This window comes from Saprolegnia diclina, assembly GCF_000281045.1.
Source record: "Saprolegnia diclina VS20 unplaced genomic scaffold supercont1.23, whole genome shotgun sequence".
NCBI classification, from domain to species: Eukaryota; Oomycota; class Saprolegniomycetes; order Saprolegniales; family Saprolegniaceae; genus Saprolegnia; species Saprolegnia diclina.
In genome coordinates this window covers 404,316-418,992 of record NW_008246090.1, presented here as the reverse complement: position 1 = coordinate 418,992, position 14,677 = coordinate 404,316, and the positions used below count along the sequence as shown (strand labels likewise).

The following is a 14,677-nucleotide window of genomic DNA, read 5'->3' as shown; positions in this document are numbered from 1 at the left end:
ACATATGCCATTCGCCAACAGCGACGTTCCTCGCTCGACGCCAACGCCGCGGCTCCAAATTGCACAACCGAATGTTCTTGTTTGGAGTTATTGTCGAGGTTTTATTGATTGAGCATGGTTCTTCTTCTGTCGTGGGACCCTCGCCAACACTAGATAAGCTGAATCAATGGCGGCCGATGGACATGCGAGCTTGACTCGGCCGACGTATCGCCGTTTCGCGTCGGGTTTGCCTTGCAGCAGTTTCGTAAAAAGGCAACGTCAGCAACTATGAAGGCCGGAGGACCGCCGCCGTTGGTGGCAAGCCGCCGCCTCACGCGTCGGGCAGCGGCTGTGGTACAAAACACGTACGCTAGCAAGGTGGCCGCCGCCTTTCACTTTGAAAAGACGCTCAACGACCCGACGGTCACGCACTGGCTGCTCCCGCCCGTGCCCGACGAGACGTTCCGCGCGTGGACGGCGCGGAATCTCGAGCAGGCGCCGCTGTGTCGCCTGAACGATGCACTCCTTGTCGTACTGAGCTTCGTCATGGTCGCGTTCTTCATGTATACCAACTGGTCGGGCTACAGCGTCGAAGTCGAGCGCCCCATCACGAGTACGCCATTCGATACGACCGTTGTGTTCTTACGACCACTTCTAGACGCCGGCACCGCGATTGGTGTCCTCTTTACCATCGAGTACGTCCTCGGTATCCCAGGTGCCATGTACATACGATGGGCGCTTGCGTAGTTATGCGCTTCGGTTTTACGCCGCGCCGCTGCGCCGCGAGTACATGACGAGCTTTTTTGCGATCGTCGACGTCATTGGGATTTGCTCTGCATGGATCGAGTTTGGACTCTCGGTGATGGAAAACAGCAGCGACTCGCAGGATGTCGTGCTTCAGCTCCGCGCGAGCGACGTTGGCCGTCAGCTCCTCTCGCTCTTACAAGTGATGAAGTCGATGCGCATCTTGCGCGCCTACCGTCTCCTGCGCTTTACGTCGTCCATTGTTCAGCGCCAGATCATGGCGACACTGCTCACTGTTGTGTGCATGATCATTGCACTTGCGGGTGTGCTCCAGATCCTCGAAGTGTGCCCCGCACCCGGGCTCTGCGATACGCCCGCGTGCTCGACTGCGTACGAAGACGTTTGCATTCAAGAATGCCCCAACACTCAGTGCTGCGACAAGTGCACCGACTATCGGTTCCTCGACTGGATTTACTTTGTTGTGGTATGGAATTGTCATTTGGGTTTGTGATGTGGACAAGGGTTAGGTGTCGATCATGACTGTCGGCTACGGTGACATCTCGCCACAGACGCGCATGGGTCGGCTGGGTGTCGCGACGCTCATTCTACTCACGTTTGTACTTGTGCCACTGCAAGTCAATAAGCTTGTCTCGGTCATCTCGTCGCACTCGGACTACACGAAAGCGTACAGCAAGACCGAGGACAGTCATGCAGTCATCACCGCGTGCGACTTGGATGCAAGTGCGCTCGCAGCCTTCTTGCGCCAGTTTTTTCATGCTGACAATCGGCGCTGGAATGAACAGGTGCGCGATGGACAAATTGTTTACAGTGTTTTATCGCCTTTTGGTCTAGATTGTGATTTTACACCCGAAAGAACCGAGTGCCGAGATCACCAAACTCATCCATTTGTACGAACCGCGCGTGACGTACATTGTCGGGTCGGCCATGCGGGAGACCGATCTGCGTCGCGCGTCCGTGCATCGAAGTGCCATGTGCTATGTCTTGACGTGCATGAACAACCAGTTTGAAAAAACAGGTACTTTATACGGTTCAAACCCATATGCTGCACCCACACGATAGACCAAATGAACTCGATCTTGACCAATGCGTTTCGGAGCTACAACCCGCGCGTACCGATTTTTACCCAAGTGATTTTGTCGCGCAACATCTCGCACTGCCATATCTCGGGGGCCAACAGCGTCATTTGTGTCGAGAAGCTCAAGATGACGCTGCTGGCCAAGAGCTGCGACATCAAGGGTCTCTCGACGCTCATCTCCAACCTCCTGGATACGATTGCGATTCCCAACAAGAAACCCGACCGGTCGTGGGTCTCGGCGTACCTCAACGGTACGCACATTGTCTAGCACATTGTCTATCAGAATATAGACACTATCCTAACCATAGGCTGCGCCAACAAATTCTTCAGCGTCGACATTCCACGCACGTACTCGGGCTTGACGTTTAGCGAGCTCGTTCTCTTCCTCTACAACAACTTGCAGATCATCCCGATCGCGCTCATTGCGGTGCGACATATCTCTGCTGGATTCAAAATGCACCACTTGTCGATGTAGGACGCCGGCGTGCGCATGATCCCCATGGACTTTAAACTGGGCACGACCGCCGACCCCAACACGTGCTGCACTTTGTATGTGATTGCCGCGTCGCTCGAAGCCCTCGACGGCATTGGTCGCTACCAGCACGAAGAGATCCGCGTCTTTCGCCAAACGCTTCGAAAGATGGAGCGCGATCGGCAGTTGCGCGCCGAGAAGAAGCTGCTCGAGAGTGGGGGGGTCCCCCCCACGCTGACCCCTGACGTGATTGCAACAGCGTCCTTGTCGCGCCGCCAGACGCGCAAAGTATCGACGCTTCTCATGCCATCAAACTCGTCGGGCGCGAGCCGGTTTGCACCCGGTGGGCAGCGTTCGTCGTTCTATGACTCGGCCGCGTACGAAGATTTCGTCGTATGTTGCGTGTATCTAGCCATATCGGTCACTGAGGCGTAGACACGGTCGCTTCCAAATGCGTTTGAGGAGCACATTGTGCTCATTGGCGTGCCGTCGGCGCTCCACGACCTCTTGATTCCGCTGCACCACACGCTCGCCCAGTCCCGGGTACGATGCCGTCGATGCATACGAGTTGGGTGTGGCAAGACAAGCGCTAGCTCGTGGTCATTTTGGCGCCAAAACCACCCACAAAGGAGCAATACCACCAAAGTATTCAGAAACACCGGTTCCAGAACGTCTACTACTGCCAAGGATCGCCGCTGCATTCCAAGGACCTGGTCCGCGCCGGCGTCCCGTCGGCCGCCTCGGTGCTTGTTCTCGTACGCTTTGCACCTCGTTTTGTGGGGAATATTGACAATATTGTCCATGCTAGTCGTCGGCCGCCGGCACAAAGTCGTTTTTCGACGAAAACATGGTCGACGCCGACGCGATCACGTGCGTGCGCTTCATCCTCGAGGGCAGCTACCTCATTGGGAAGCGGCCGCCCAACTTGATTGTGGAGCTCGTCAAGCACACGAACGTCAAGTTCCTGAGCTCGATCGTCAAGTCCCAGAACGTGCGCACGCGCCGCATCTCGCATTTGGTCGGTGGCGGCTCGACACGCCTCGATAAGCTCATGCTACCAAATGACGACGCGTCCGAGAACGACGAGAACGACTTGGTCGACCTCGTACATTTGTGTCAGCCAGCGTACGCGTCGGGTGCGTCATTTGTGTACACAATGTCTATTAGTCATGCCAACGAAATAGGTCGGGTGTACGTCAGCGGCCTCATCGAGAGCTTGATGAGCGAGTGTTATCAGAAACCACACCTCTCCACCGTCCTCGACGCCCTCCTCCACGGCAGCGACTACGAAGGCCAGTACGACCTCTAGTCGATTCGGCGCGAAATCACACTCGTCCTAGAAAGCAAAGCTTGTTTCAAGTGCCCTGCCCCAAGCCCCTCGTGGGCAAGTCGTTTGGCGAGTGCTTCCGGAAGCTTTTGAACGTGGTACGATGAGGAGAGGTACTGCGTGCATCGCGTTGACTGGCCCTAGCATTTCGTGTGCATTGGCTGCTGGCACCCCGAAAAGACCAACGAAAGCAACGACGCTGTCACGCCCGCGTACGTCGAGACCAACCCGGAGACCGACACGCGCATGCGCGAGCTCGACCGACTCTACTTGATCGGTCGCCCCACCCAAGACATTCCGCTGTAATCGCTCGCACAATAATTACACGACGCAGGCCGCTAAGGTCATGGACGGCATTATATATATATATATGAGCGTGTTTTGTGTTCTCTTGGTTCGTACAAGACTTTGCATATACGTCGACAAAGCTCCAAGTCCCACTACAATAGTGTTCAACAATTGTTCAAATATGACATAAGCGCCGCCGCCTGCGCAGCCACGGGCCGGCGAGCGAATGAAGAAGAAGGAGATTGCTAGTCTCTACGTATGCGAAGTCTTTGTGTAACTATGAAGATAACGCGAAACACGTTCATATATATATGACATTTCAAAAGACAAAAAAGACAAAAAAATAGTATTTATTCCGTGAGTACTTTCGAGACGATGAGCGCTCGTGTGCGCTTGGCGGTCTGGTCGTACGTGTTGACCGCGCTGTAGAGGCGCTTGGCGTCGACCAAGTACGGGCCGTACGTATGGTTGACGTCAAAGACGATCACGAGATCGTCGTCTTCGAGAAACCCAATGACATTGGAGAAGTGACCGCCAAAGACGCCCAGGATAAAGTTGAAAGGTGCGTACGTCAGCCCGTTGAAGCCAAAGAGCGGCGACCGCAGAAAGTTGGCGGCGACGCGGTAGCTCGGGTCGTTGGCCGCTCGAAGCGCCGATCGAAACGCGTCGTAGCCGTCGCTGCCGTACACGATTTTCGATGACGTGCAGCCAACGTGGTCGAGCGCTGCCACGTATTGCGTAGGCGTCGAGGCACCACGTCGAGACGCCGGTAGCACATCGCTGCGACCCACCGACTTGAGGACGTTTCGGAGAGTCGCCGACGCGCAGTAGCCTTCGCGCCGCTGGTACTCGAGGCCGCCGGCGAGGTAGCGCTGTCCAATGGGCGTGGCCCATGCACGTGCAAGACGCGGTGGGTCTTTGTACATCGCGTCGAGCTTGATGCTCGTGCGCCGGGCGGCCGCGAGGACTGGCGTAATCATCGTGCGCTGAAAGAGGCACGCGTAGAGCATGTAGGGGAGCCCGAGGATGGAGAGGAGCGTCACAAAGACGGCGCGCCGGAGCGTGTCGCCGACGCTGTCGCTTGGCGGCGTCGGTGGCTCGGTGTAGGGAAAGCTGCTCGTCGCCATGATCCGGCAAGTGCGATTTTGAGGCAGCCGGCGGCGATGCTGGGGCGCCATATGGCGACGTTGATTACCATCTCGTGTGATGACGTGGCGCGATTACGCTGTAGCGCACTGGGACAAAATGAGTTTATTGCGTCGTGACGTTGCCACGCGGCGGTGGCAACGAGAGTGTGACAGCCTACGGCAACGTGAGGAGCGAAAGCGGTGCAGCAAATCTGGTTGTCGCCGCAAGGAAGGATGGTAGAGAGACGTGCTGCTTGCGTAGAACAGGTATGGGCACGGCGTCGGTGCCGAGACTTGGTACAGCCGCAAGTTTGCACGAGGCTCTGCCTTTGTCAAATGCGTCGATCAGCGAGCTACGTATCTGAAGGTGGACGTCACTCTCGTGGGCTCTGTCATCCTTGACACATACGGTGGCGTTGTCAAGATGGCCAACGCAGCCCACGTCTCGCGGCCGAACTTCGATGCAGTTTTGTTCTCCGACGTGTGTATCTGGGCTGCCAACGCCGTTGGAACCACGAGTTACGGTTCCTTCTCGGCTGCTGCAAGTGAGCTCTGTAAGTTTGGACGTATATCGAAGCTTAGAAGAAGAAATGTTTGTGTGAACCTTCGATTTCGACGACCTGCCTTTTGCAGAAGGAAGCGCATCTCTCACGCTGGCGTCGGTCACTGCCCCTTTCAACTCGAACCGAGCAAGCTTCCAAGTCACTCCCATGGGCCACCGCGACGACGACCACGCGCTCGCGACCTACGACGCGCTGGTCGACAAGGTGGCGAGCGATTCGATGAACCTCACGGAGCTCCGGGCCCCACGCCTCACCGGCAACAGCCTCAAGATCTTTGCCAAGCTCCTGCGCGCACCGGTCCTTGGTCCCGCAATTCTGCGCAAAATCAAGTCGGACAACCGCATGATCCAAGTGCGCGAACTCGCGGCCACCTTGCGCCTCCAGCCGCTCTACTACCCGCTCTCCATGCCCTCGAGCGCCCTTCTTGCGCAGCACTCGACGCGTGCACACGCCTACTCACTGCAAGCGCTGGCGACCATGGAGCAAGCAACGCCGTCCCTCGCGTTTCATCGCTATACGGCAGCCGACTATGTTGGCAAGTACACGTCCGGTGCGATCACACCCCTGCAAGCCATCACTGCAGTTCTCAATGCGATTGACGACTCGAACCGGCGGGAGATGCCATTGCGGGCGTTCATCCAAGTGCACACCGACGCCGCGCTCGAGGACGCACGCGCGTCGACCGCGCGGTACCGAGCAGGCGCCCCCCTCGGCCCCCTCGACGGTGTCCCGATTGCCGTGAAAGACGAGGTGCGTCGCCGCTCGCTCATGGTTGAGCCTCACGTTTTTGTTATATCGTAGATCGAGGTGCAGGGCTACATGACCACGTTTGGGACGTCCTTTCTCGGGTCGGTCAATGGCGTGGCGACTGTCGACTGCCTCCCAGTGGCTCGGCTCCGTGCGGCTGGCGCGATCATTGTCGGCAAGACCAACATGCACGAGTTTGGAGCTGGCTGCTTTGGCATCAACATCCATCACGGCACCGCGCGCAACCCGTTTAACGAGAACCACATGACGGGTGGGTCCTCGAGTGGGTCGGCAGCCGCCGTCGCCGCCGGGCTCGTGCCGATCGCAATCGGTTGCGACGGCGGCGGCTCGGTGCGCATTCCGGCGGGTCTCTGCGGCGTTGTCGGGCTCAAAGCCACGTACATGCGTATCCCGTACGACTTTCACGGGTGCCCGAGCCTCTCGAACGTCGGGCCGCTCGCTGGCACCGTGCAAGACGCAGCGCTGGCGTACGCTGTCATGGCGGGCAGCGACGCGGGCCATCCGATGAGTGTGCACCAACCGCCGCTGTACCTCTCGACATCGCCTGTCGCGGATGACCTCGGGCACCTCCGCGTCGGTATCTATCCCGACTACCTCGTCGGCACGGACGCCGAGATCGTCACAGCGTTCCACGCGCAAGTTGCCCACTTGCAGGCGCGGGGCGCGACCATTGTGCACATCAAACTCCCGAACCTGCAAGCGATCCACTTTGGCCACAACATGACGATTCTCACCGAGATGGCGCAGGCCACCGACGTCCACTACCGCCGCATCCGTGAGTTTAGCGCCGACGTGCAAATCAACTTGGAGCTCGCGCGCTCCGCGCTCTCGAGCATCGACTTCCTCGCGGCCCAGCGCGTGCGCGCGTATGCCACCAACATGCTGCGCGACGTGTTTGATGCGGTTGACGTCCTCGTGACGCCAACGACGTCAATCCTCGCGCCGCGTCTCGAGCCCGATGTCTTTAAAGCCGGCCTCTCGCAGCTCGAGCTTACGACGGGCCTCATGAAGTACATGGTCCTCGGCAACTTTGTCGGCGTCCCAGGCATCGCCGTGCCGATAGGTCTCTCCTCGGGCGGGCTGCCCATGTCTCTGCAGTTGCAGGCCGCGCATTGGCACGAGGATACCATCGTGCAACTCGCACGTCTTTTCGAGTCGCTCAACCCGATGCCTCCGCCGCCCGTGTACTACGCGCCACTCGATAACACGCCCACCGACGCCCACTAGACTATGTAATTTCTGCATCAACTATTCCTTTTTGAAGCTTTTGGGCGGTCATGGCCTCTAGTAGACACTCGTGTGAGGACGTGGCGCAGGGTTGGAAGCGGCGAACGCGTCATGGGTCCGGCGACGGCGGCTTGCCGCGGCGAGGGGCCAAAGATCGGTTCGCGCCGTTCCGGATGATTGTGGAGCGTATTAACCGGATATGGATCACTCGTAGTTGTATTTGCGAAATTCTGCGCGATGGACACCGCGTCGGCCAAGCGCGCGTGGATGGAGGACGCCGAGAACCGGAAGCGCGCCAAGAGCGCGATGGCCACGGCGCCGCCGACTGGCTTCACGTCGCTCTCGATGCTTGACCTCACGGACGACGGCAGCGCGCCGGACGCGAGCATGGGCGGTCCGGCGCTGGCCCGCCCGACGCCTCGCTACGCAGGGGCACCGATCGTGGGCTACAGCAGCTTGGCCGGGCAATACCGCGAGCCGTCAACTGGCGACGACGACGACGACCTCGGCGACACATTGGCCGACACGGAGAACATTGAGTTTGTCGCGTCGCAGGCCATCATGGAGATGACGCAGACCATGCCATTTTCGGAAAACATGGTGTGTTTGCGCCTCCGGCTGCACCCGACGGTCGTCGCCAACTTGAGCGACGACTCGGTTGACAAGCTCGAGCGCGCGGGCCTCCTCGACGTCGAGTTTAGGTAACGTTCGACTCGATGTTGCAAATCTGCTAACTCCATTTAGTCCGATGCACAAGCCCTTGGTGTTTGGCCGCGAAATCTTTACGGCGGCGCTCAACAACAAGAACGACTCAGCGCACGTCGATATCGCCAAGCTCAGCAAAGAGCACTGCGTCTTCGAGTGCGTCCAAGACACCATGTCCAGCCGCGTCGTCGTGCGCATCACGGACCGCAGCCGTAACGGCATCAAGCTGAACGGCATCACGATGGGTACACACCTGCCTCTTCTCGATGCATTAGCGCTGATCGCTACGCTAGTCAAGGACAAGCCCGCGACGCTCCAGCACGACGACAAGATTACGCTTCTCTCGTCCAAGTCGGGCTCGGTGCTGCTAGGGTACACCGCGACCACACCGACCTCCCACCGACGGTGCTGCCTGCGTAGGTACATTGTCGAAGACCCGCATGTTGTCGGTGCGAACGCGACGACGACGGTGCCCCGCCTTCCGGACGCGGACCGGCCGCCCGTGACCAAGCGTCACATCCAAGAAAATGTATTGGTACGCGCGTCCTGATAGATTGATAGAGTGTCACGTCGCATGCGTAGGGCGTGTTGTTTTCGTCACCGCTCGTGGGGCGGGACGCGCACGGCCGCTTGCACCCAATCGAGGTCTGTCGTCGATGCGGCCTACGCGTCACTGGATGATGGCGGACGCGTAGGAGCTCGATTTGTGTCGCGAGTATGACAACCTCATCAAGACGCTCGAAGATGCCTCCAAGCACGCGGTACGCGGACGTACCTATGGTTTGTGCTGAGACAGGACACATAGAGCACCAAGCCCGACGACCCAAGTGGTATAGTTTCACATCACAATCGGGTACATGATCGCGTTTAGTGATGCTCGTGCCGCGCGAGATCGACGTCAACGTGCAGTTTGCCACGTCCAACAACTTTCAGTCGATGATGACGCTGGGCTGTCGCGCGTTGCACTTTTCCGGTCATGGCGGACCCAAGTGCCTCTACTTTGAAGACCAAGAGAGCGCCGTGCACCCCATGGTCGCCGACGAACTCCGCCGGAGCTTCTTTGGCGGACCCAATGCTCCGCTTCGCCTTGTGGTCGTCCAAGCGTGTCACTCTCAGTACTGTGGTAGCCAATGTCTTGTCGATTCGAATGGCTTATCACATGCCACGTAGCCTCGGCGTTTCTTCAGTGCGGCATCCCCCACGTCATCGCCGTCAAGGTGGAAGAGCGTCTCGAAGACCAAGCAGCCATCGTCTTTACCAAGTCTGACGCCGTCGCATCGACGACAATGACTTTAACCTATGTTGTAGGAACTTTTACCTTGCTCTGGGGCAAGGCAAGAGCGTGGCCGAGAGCTTTGAGATTGGTCGCCACGCCGTCTCGGTGTATCCACACCTCCCCCACGCCGTCAAGGTACGCTCTCAACACTGAGGTATTGCGTTTAGTTGATATTGTCGCTAGGCGGCGTCGAAATTTCAGCTGCTGCCCGAAGGCGACGACCACAACGAAGTGATCTTCCCCATGGTGGAGCTGCCGCTGGCCGAGTACGAGTCGCAGGTGCCGTCGTCGCAGCGGTTTCCGGTCGTCTGGTCGAGCAAACTGCCATCGCTGTGCCAGGTAGACGTCCCGTCGTTGCAAATGATCAAGGTTTCAAGTCTGGATCCTAGCACTTCCGTCACCGCGAAGCCGACCAGTACTATGTACGACATCTAGTCTTCCTCGGCTCGATACTACATGAAGCGGGATTAGGTCTGCTCGCACTTTTCGACGACGAGCCAAACGCAAAAGTTTGTGTGGCTCGTGGGACCGGCGGGCGTCGGCAAGACGCAGCTCTCGTACGCGACCGCCCGGTACCTCGGCGCGCGCAAGGTCTTCCCCGCAGGCATTCGCTTTGTGCACGTGGGCAAGATCGTCGACGAGGACATGGCGGCGCACAAGAACAACACGATTTTGCTCGGGCACCGCGTGATCGCCGCCATCAAGCAGCGCGTGGCCACGTGGCTCACGCGCACCTTTGACAATGCGTACACGCTTCCTATTCCCAGGATATGGATGATAGAACGTGGTGTCTAGGACGATCGAGCAGCACGGCCTCCTCGTGCTCGACGGCGTCGACCCGCTCCTCGAGCGCGAAGAGCCTGATTTCATCAAGTGGATCGAGGCGCTCTGCACGCAGTACTCGAGCTTGCGGCTGCTCGTCACGGCGCGCAAGCAGGTGGTGTCGCCAGTCTTCCAGACGCACGGCGGCCGCATGCAGCATTTGCATCCGTTTGGACCGGCGCAAGCGGTCGACTTGCTGCGACGGCTGCTCGGGAAGGACCGCGGCCTCTCGCTCTCCGAGTTGAGCGCGTCGCCGATCGCAGCGCAAAAGAACCATCCGGACCCGAACACGAATCTGTCGCTCGTGCTCGAACAACACCCGGCGTTGCGTCAGACGGGCTTTCTGCCGCGCGAGATTGCTGCGCTTGCCTCACGCCTCGTAGCGGCCAAGACGACGCCCCTCGACGCCTTTGTGAATCCGTAATCGCGACTTGATCGAAGCACGTATTGCGCTCAGACGCAAGTTGCGAGCATGTTGGGACTCACACCTGCTGCCACCGGTAGAACTACATCGCCACCCCAGTCAACACGTAGGGTGGGCCGCAACTAGTTGCACAATATCTGGCTGCCGCGTCACGGGTGCCAGCCTTGTTGAGATGCACATCTCGTCCACCGTAGCGACCTGAGCGTGTCGACTTGAACGGAGTCGGTGGGAAGGTGAACGAGGTGGGCTGGAACCTCAGTTTGGCTTCATGCGTCCGCCTCCAGGGCCAAACACACCATAGCACACGTATCCAGGGCTGGCTTGGAAGGCGTGCGCTGGTCGACCCAGTCGGGTGGACATCACAGGAGAGACGCGCCCAGGGTTAGGTCAGCAATCATTTATTGTTGTTCGGGCACCGAGATCGTAATGAACTGTGTGAGGAAGGTATGGACAAGGGCGCCGACCTCGGCGTGCTTCTCTTGGTGGACGCAGTGGCCGGCCTCGGGGACCATGTGCACTTGGAGTCGGTGGTCGGGGATTTTCTTCCGGATGATCTGCAATTGCATGTGAAGACACGAACCCTAGTCTGGTTGTACCTCCAAGCTCGAGCTGTCGAGAATCCGGTCGTGGTCGCCCCAGATGATCTGGACACGACTCTGGATCATGTCGAGCTTGTCGTCGAGCGTCTGGAAGTCGAGGAGGATGTCGCTCATGAGGCGTTCGAGCACCTCGCCTTGCTTGGCCTATATTGCATAAGAGATGCGAATACGACGGCAAGATGCCACGTACCCGCTCCTTGGCGACGATGTTGGCGATGAAGTGGGGCAGTTTGCGGGGCGCGTAGAACATGTACGTGTGCAGCCTTATGAAGTCGTCGGCGGTCGTCGCCCGCATGTAGTTCTCGCCTGTGTCTTCGAAGATCTGCAGCAGCGGGCTCTTCTTGGGCATCGTGACGCCCGCGGGGCAGACGAGCGTTGTCGAGAGCACGCGGGACGGGTACATGGACGCGTATGTGCCCGAGATCATGCCGCCCATTGAGCAGCCGACGACGTGGACCTTGGCGTCGCCAATGACCTTTTGCAGAAAGGCCTCGAGGCGCACTGCCTGCTCCGTCGCGCGGTAGCTCGTGACGGACGGCGCGGTCGTGTTGCCGTGCCCGGGCATGTCGGGCACGAGCACGCGAAAGTCATAGGACGTGGCGCGCGCGACGCGCAGCATCGAGTTCTTGACGCTCGAGAAGCCGTGCAGGAAGAGCACGATCGGCCTCTCGTCCTTGGCGCTGCCCGAGTCGAGGTACGACCACTCAATGTCGTCGACCGTCACGTAGTGTTCGCTGTAGCCGGCGAGCCACGCCAACGTCTTGAAGCTACATATGTATCGGCATGAGCCGTCGCCGCCATGCGCCATGCTCATCGTCGCACGTACATGCCATAGAGCAGATGAACGAGCACCATGGTCTTGCTTGGGGAATGAGTGTAGCGACGCTCTGCCACTGCCACGTCCGCCGAAGACCGTTTACTCGAAGCCTCTGCCAGCGCAATCCGTGGTGAGTATGCTAGGAATTGAGTTAAGAAGCGTATTAAGAAGCATGTTAAGAAATAGCTCAAAAATGGTATGCGGATCCGGATACAGAGTCGCCCAAAGATTTTTGGGCGAGATGGCGATCTGGGCGCACCCGCAGGGCCACGCCGAGGGCGAGACGCCAGGGTCGCGCGCTGCGCACACGTGCGAGTACGTACCTAGCCGCGACGCCTTCTTCCTCTTTGGTGGCTGGAGCGGCAAGATGGCGCTCAACGATCTCTGGCAGTTCCATGTGCCCACGCAGAGCTGGAGCCTGCTCCACGCTGATGGCCGCATCCCGTCGCCACGCAACAACCACGCCTCGACGGTCGTCGACGACAAGATCTTTATCCATGGCGGCCACGACGGCTCTACATGGCTCTCGGACTTGTACGTGTTTGACACCCAGCGGTGCAAGTGGAGCGTCGTGGTAGGCGTCGGCCGCGGCGCAACTCAAACTCATGCCTTGCGTAGACCACGTCAGGCCATGGCCCCAGCGCCCGCGCGTGCCACACCATGTCGCGCGTCGGCCGCAAGATCTACGTCTTTGGCGGCTTTGACGGCGTCAACTGCTTCAACGACATTGACATCCTTGACCTCGGTACACGATATTTCTCCGATATCTGGCAAACGTGGACAACTAGATACCTATACGTGGATCCACCCGACGGTGCATGGGTACCAGCCGGCGCCGCGCAATGCGCACACCGTCTCGATCCGGGGCACCACGTTGTACATGTTTGGTGGGCACTCGGGCGCCAAGCATTTGCGCGACTTGTACGAATTCCAAACCGGTTGGCCAACAAATAGCCGCAGCCCGATGTCGTCATCCTGCGAGGTGTAGTGACGCTGACGTGGACGCACTTGGCGAGCATCCAAGGGCCATTTCCGCCAGGGCTGCGCGGCCACACGGCGACGATTCGAGACCACAAAATTTACTTTTTTGGCGGCTACGATGGCCGCGGCCGGTCCAACGAGCTCTTCATTCTCAACCTGGGTCTGATCAATTCTCCATCCTCTTGCGATAGTTCAATATCATGCTATATAGATGGCATGTGCTGGGAACGGCCACCGGAAATGGACGCAGTGCCCACGGGCCGCCAGCGCCACAGCGCCTGCTTGGTCGGAGCCAAGGTCCATCCTACATCTTACACTATGGCTGCTTATGGCTTGCATAAGATCTACTTTGTCGGAGGCTTTGACGGCTTCAAGTGGATGGACGACATGTACATTCTCGACATTGGCTGCATCGAGGAGCAAGGGCTCAGAGCCACCGCGCAAGCTCTCGTCGTCGCCAACCTTCGCCACTTGCTATTCGACCAAGAGGCAAGCTACAGCGACGTGACGTTCCTCGTCCAAGACAAGCCGATTCGCGCGCACAAGGCGATTGTGGCGGCGCAGAGTCCGCTCTTTCGCTGCATGTTTGCCAGTGGCATGCGCGAGAGTCTCGCCGATACGATAACGATTCCAAATTGGTCCTACGCTGCCTTTTACAGCTTGCTGGTATACACTGTATTTTGAGCTGATTGTGCTAACCGCAACCCTAGGAGTTCTTCTACACGGGCTACGTCGAGCAGCTCTCGCTCGAGACAGCGGTCGAGCTCCTCGGCCTCGCCGACCACTACTCGGTGGCGGTGCGTCAACTTACGGTCCTGACCATCCAGCGACGAGTTGTCGACGTAGGAGCTCTCGCGTCTCTGCGAAAACCACCTCGCACACACACTGGATGTCGAGAGCGTCTGCGCCGTGCTCATTGCCGCCAACATGTACGAGGTATGGCCTCATTAGTTAGTTAGTCGGTCATGGTCGTGCAGGCGACGATGCTGAAAGCAAGCTGCATGACGTTCATCCACGCCTGTTTCCACGACGTGGTTGATACCAGAGGCTTTGAAGAGCTCGGCGAGTACCCGATGCTGCTCCTCGAAGTCACGCGCAGCGCCAAAGCGCGTCGTCCCGTCGACACGTCGTAGGGACATCGACTATGTCTCTATCAATGCGAGGAAGAAGACATGCTACATGCAGCAGACAACTCGTTGTTTCTATGAATTTACGCCTAGTAAAGAAGCGTGATCGCAGCTTCGATGCTGAGACCGAGCGACGCGAAGAGCCCGAGGTAGCCAAAGCCGCCGTTCATGCGCTTGGACGGGTCGCCCGTCGCGTAGCCCTGGACGTACACGATGAAGCCGAGGACGCGGATAAGACCCGCGATCGCCGCGTAGCCCGGGCGGTAGATGCTGGAGGTGACCAGGAGCGCAAAGAAGACGGGGAGGTTCTCGAGCACATTCTGGTGCGCACGCTG

At 58.8% G+C, this 14,677-nt stretch overlaps 7 protein-coding genes across 7 annotated transcripts; 4 read left to right on the top strand and 3 right to left on the bottom strand.

Moving 5' to 3' along the window:
- Nucleotides 1-251: 251 nt before the first annotated feature.
- Nucleotides 252-4,009, top strand: SDRG_07921 (hypothetical protein). Its single transcript, XM_008613781.1, has 14 exons — nt 252-592; nt 638-674; nt 727-1,207; nt 1,251-1,526; nt 1,576-1,759; nt 1,804-2,070; nt 2,128-2,246; nt 2,295-2,684; nt 2,727-2,834; nt 2,885-3,046; nt 3,100-3,427; nt 3,476-3,587; nt 3,632-3,716; nt 3,763-4,009. Exons 1-14 carry the CDS (start codon nt 268-270, stop codon nt 3,922-3,924), a joined length of 3,036 nt encoding a protein of 1,011 aa, XP_008612003.1. The 5' UTR covers nt 252-267; the 3' UTR covers nt 3,925-4,009.
- Nucleotides 4,010-4,239: 230 nt separating this feature from the next.
- Nucleotides 4,240-5,610, bottom strand: SDRG_07920 (hypothetical protein). Its single transcript, XM_008613780.1, has 2 exons — nt 5,443-5,610; nt 4,240-5,394 (listed from the first exon to the last, which is right to left on the bottom strand). The coding sequence occupies exon 2, from the start codon at nt 5,082-5,084 to the stop codon at nt 4,257-4,259; it is 828 nt and encodes a 275-aa protein (XP_008612002.1). The 5' UTR covers nt 5,085-5,394; nt 5,443-5,610; the 3' UTR covers nt 4,240-4,256.
- Nucleotides 5,611-5,712: 102 nt separating this feature from the next.
- On the top strand, nt 5,713-7,639 carry SDRG_07919 (hypothetical protein). The gene is made up of 2 exons (XM_008613779.1): nt 5,713-6,346; nt 6,398-7,639. The coding sequence occupies exons 1-2, from the start codon at nt 5,744-5,746 to the stop codon at nt 7,589-7,591; spliced, it is 1,797 nt and encodes a 598-aa protein (XP_008612001.1). The 5' UTR covers nt 5,713-5,743; the 3' UTR covers nt 7,592-7,639.
- A 23-nt stretch (nt 7,640-7,662) lies between these two features.
- On the top strand, nt 7,663-10,908 carry SDRG_07918 (hypothetical protein). The gene is made up of 14 exons (XM_008613778.1): nt 7,663-8,292; nt 8,336-8,541; nt 8,590-8,668; nt 8,717-8,831; nt 8,879-8,941; nt 8,992-9,057; nt 9,102-9,126; nt 9,168-9,419; nt 9,467-9,557; nt 9,605-9,707; nt 9,756-9,911; nt 9,962-9,994; nt 10,044-10,318; nt 10,368-10,908. The coding sequence occupies exons 1-14, from the start codon at nt 7,829-7,831 to the stop codon at nt 10,816-10,818; spliced, it is 2,379 nt and encodes a 792-aa protein (XP_008612000.1). The 5' UTR covers nt 7,663-7,828; the 3' UTR covers nt 10,819-10,908.
- A 274-nt stretch (nt 10,909-11,182) lies between these two features.
- Nucleotides 11,183-12,370, bottom strand: SDRG_07917 (hypothetical protein). The gene is made up of 4 exons (XM_008613777.1): nt 12,244-12,370; nt 11,608-12,184; nt 11,415-11,561; nt 11,183-11,372 (listed from the first exon to the last, which is right to left on the bottom strand). The coding sequence occupies exons 1-4, from the start codon at nt 12,270-12,272 to the stop codon at nt 11,217-11,219; spliced, it is 909 nt and encodes a 302-aa protein (XP_008611999.1). The 5' UTR covers nt 12,273-12,370; the 3' UTR covers nt 11,183-11,216.
- A 105-nt stretch (nt 12,371-12,475) lies between these two features.
- SDRG_07916 (hypothetical protein) lies at nt 12,476-14,354 on the top strand (the record flags this gene model as incomplete). The annotated part of the gene is made up of 8 exons (XM_008613776.1): nt 12,476-12,808; nt 12,853-12,979; nt 13,023-13,172; nt 13,223-13,512; nt 13,558-13,881; nt 13,926-14,012; nt 14,062-14,151; nt 14,193-14,354. 8 exons carry the CDS (start codon nt 12,476-12,478, stop codon nt 14,346-14,348), a joined length of 1,557 nt encoding a protein of 518 aa, XP_008611998.1. The 3' UTR covers nt 14,349-14,354.
- Nucleotides 14,355-14,395: 41 nt separating this feature from the next.
- On the bottom strand, nt 14,396-14,661 carry SDRG_07915 (hypothetical protein; the record flags this gene model as incomplete). The annotated part of the gene is made up of 2 exons (XM_008613775.1): nt 14,396-14,612; nt 14,642-14,661. 2 exons carry the CDS (start codon nt 14,659-14,661, stop codon nt 14,432-14,434), a joined length of 201 nt encoding a protein of 66 aa, XP_008611997.1. The 3' UTR covers nt 14,396-14,431.
- Nucleotides 14,662-14,677: the final 16 nt, after the last annotated feature.

What these genes read in the sequence shown, in the direction of transcription:
- SDRG_07921 (XM_008613781.1), top strand. Translation starts at nt 268, where the DNA reads ATGAAGGCCGGAGGACCGCCGCCGTTGGTGGCAAGCCGCCGCCTCACG. An exon ending in AGTCGAGCGCCCCATCACGA is followed by an intron (nt 593 to 637) that starts GTACGCCATTCG and finishes GACCACTTCTAG; the next exon opens with ACGCCGGCACCGCGATTGGT. An exon ending in GGTGTCCTCTTTACCATCGA is followed by an intron (nt 675 to 726) that starts GTACGTCCTCGG and finishes GCGCTTGCGTAG; the next exon opens with TTATGCGCTTCGGTTTTACG.
- SDRG_07920 (XM_008613780.1), bottom strand. Translation starts at nt 5,084, where the DNA reads ATGGCGCCCCAGCATCGCCGCCGGCTGCCTCAAAATCGCACTTGCCGG.
- SDRG_07919 (XM_008613779.1), top strand. Translation starts at nt 5,744, where the DNA reads ATGGGCCACCGCGACGACGACCACGCGCTCGCGACCTACGACGCGCTG. An exon ending in CGATTGCCGTGAAAGACGAG is followed by an intron (nt 6,347 to 6,397) that starts GTGCGTCGCCGC and finishes GTTATATCGTAG; the next exon opens with ATCGAGGTGCAGGGCTACAT.
- SDRG_07918 (XM_008613778.1), top strand. Translation starts at nt 7,829, where the DNA reads ATGGACACCGCGTCGGCCAAGCGCGCGTGGATGGAGGACGCCGAGAAC. An exon ending in ACATCCAAGAAAATGTATTG is followed by an intron (nt 8,832 to 8,878) that starts GTACGCGCGTCC and finishes TCGCATGCGTAG; the next exon opens with GGCGTGTTGTTTTCGTCACC. An exon ending in GTGTCACTCTCAGTACTGTG is followed by an intron (nt 9,420 to 9,466) that starts GTAGCCAATGTC and finishes CATGCCACGTAG; the next exon opens with CCTCGGCGTTTCTTCAGTGC.
- SDRG_07917 (XM_008613777.1), bottom strand. Translation starts at nt 12,272, where the DNA reads ATGGTGCTCGTTCATCTGCTCTATGGCAT. An exon ending in GTTCATCTGCTCTATGGCAT is followed by an intron (nt 12,185 to 12,243) that starts GTACGTGCGACG and finishes ATACATATGTAG; the next exon opens with CTTCAAGACGTTGGCGTGGC. An exon ending in TCGACAGCTCGAGCTTGGAG is followed by an intron (nt 11,373 to 11,414) that starts GTACAACCAGAC and finishes ATGCAATTGCAG; the next exon opens with ATCATCCGGAAGAAAATCCC.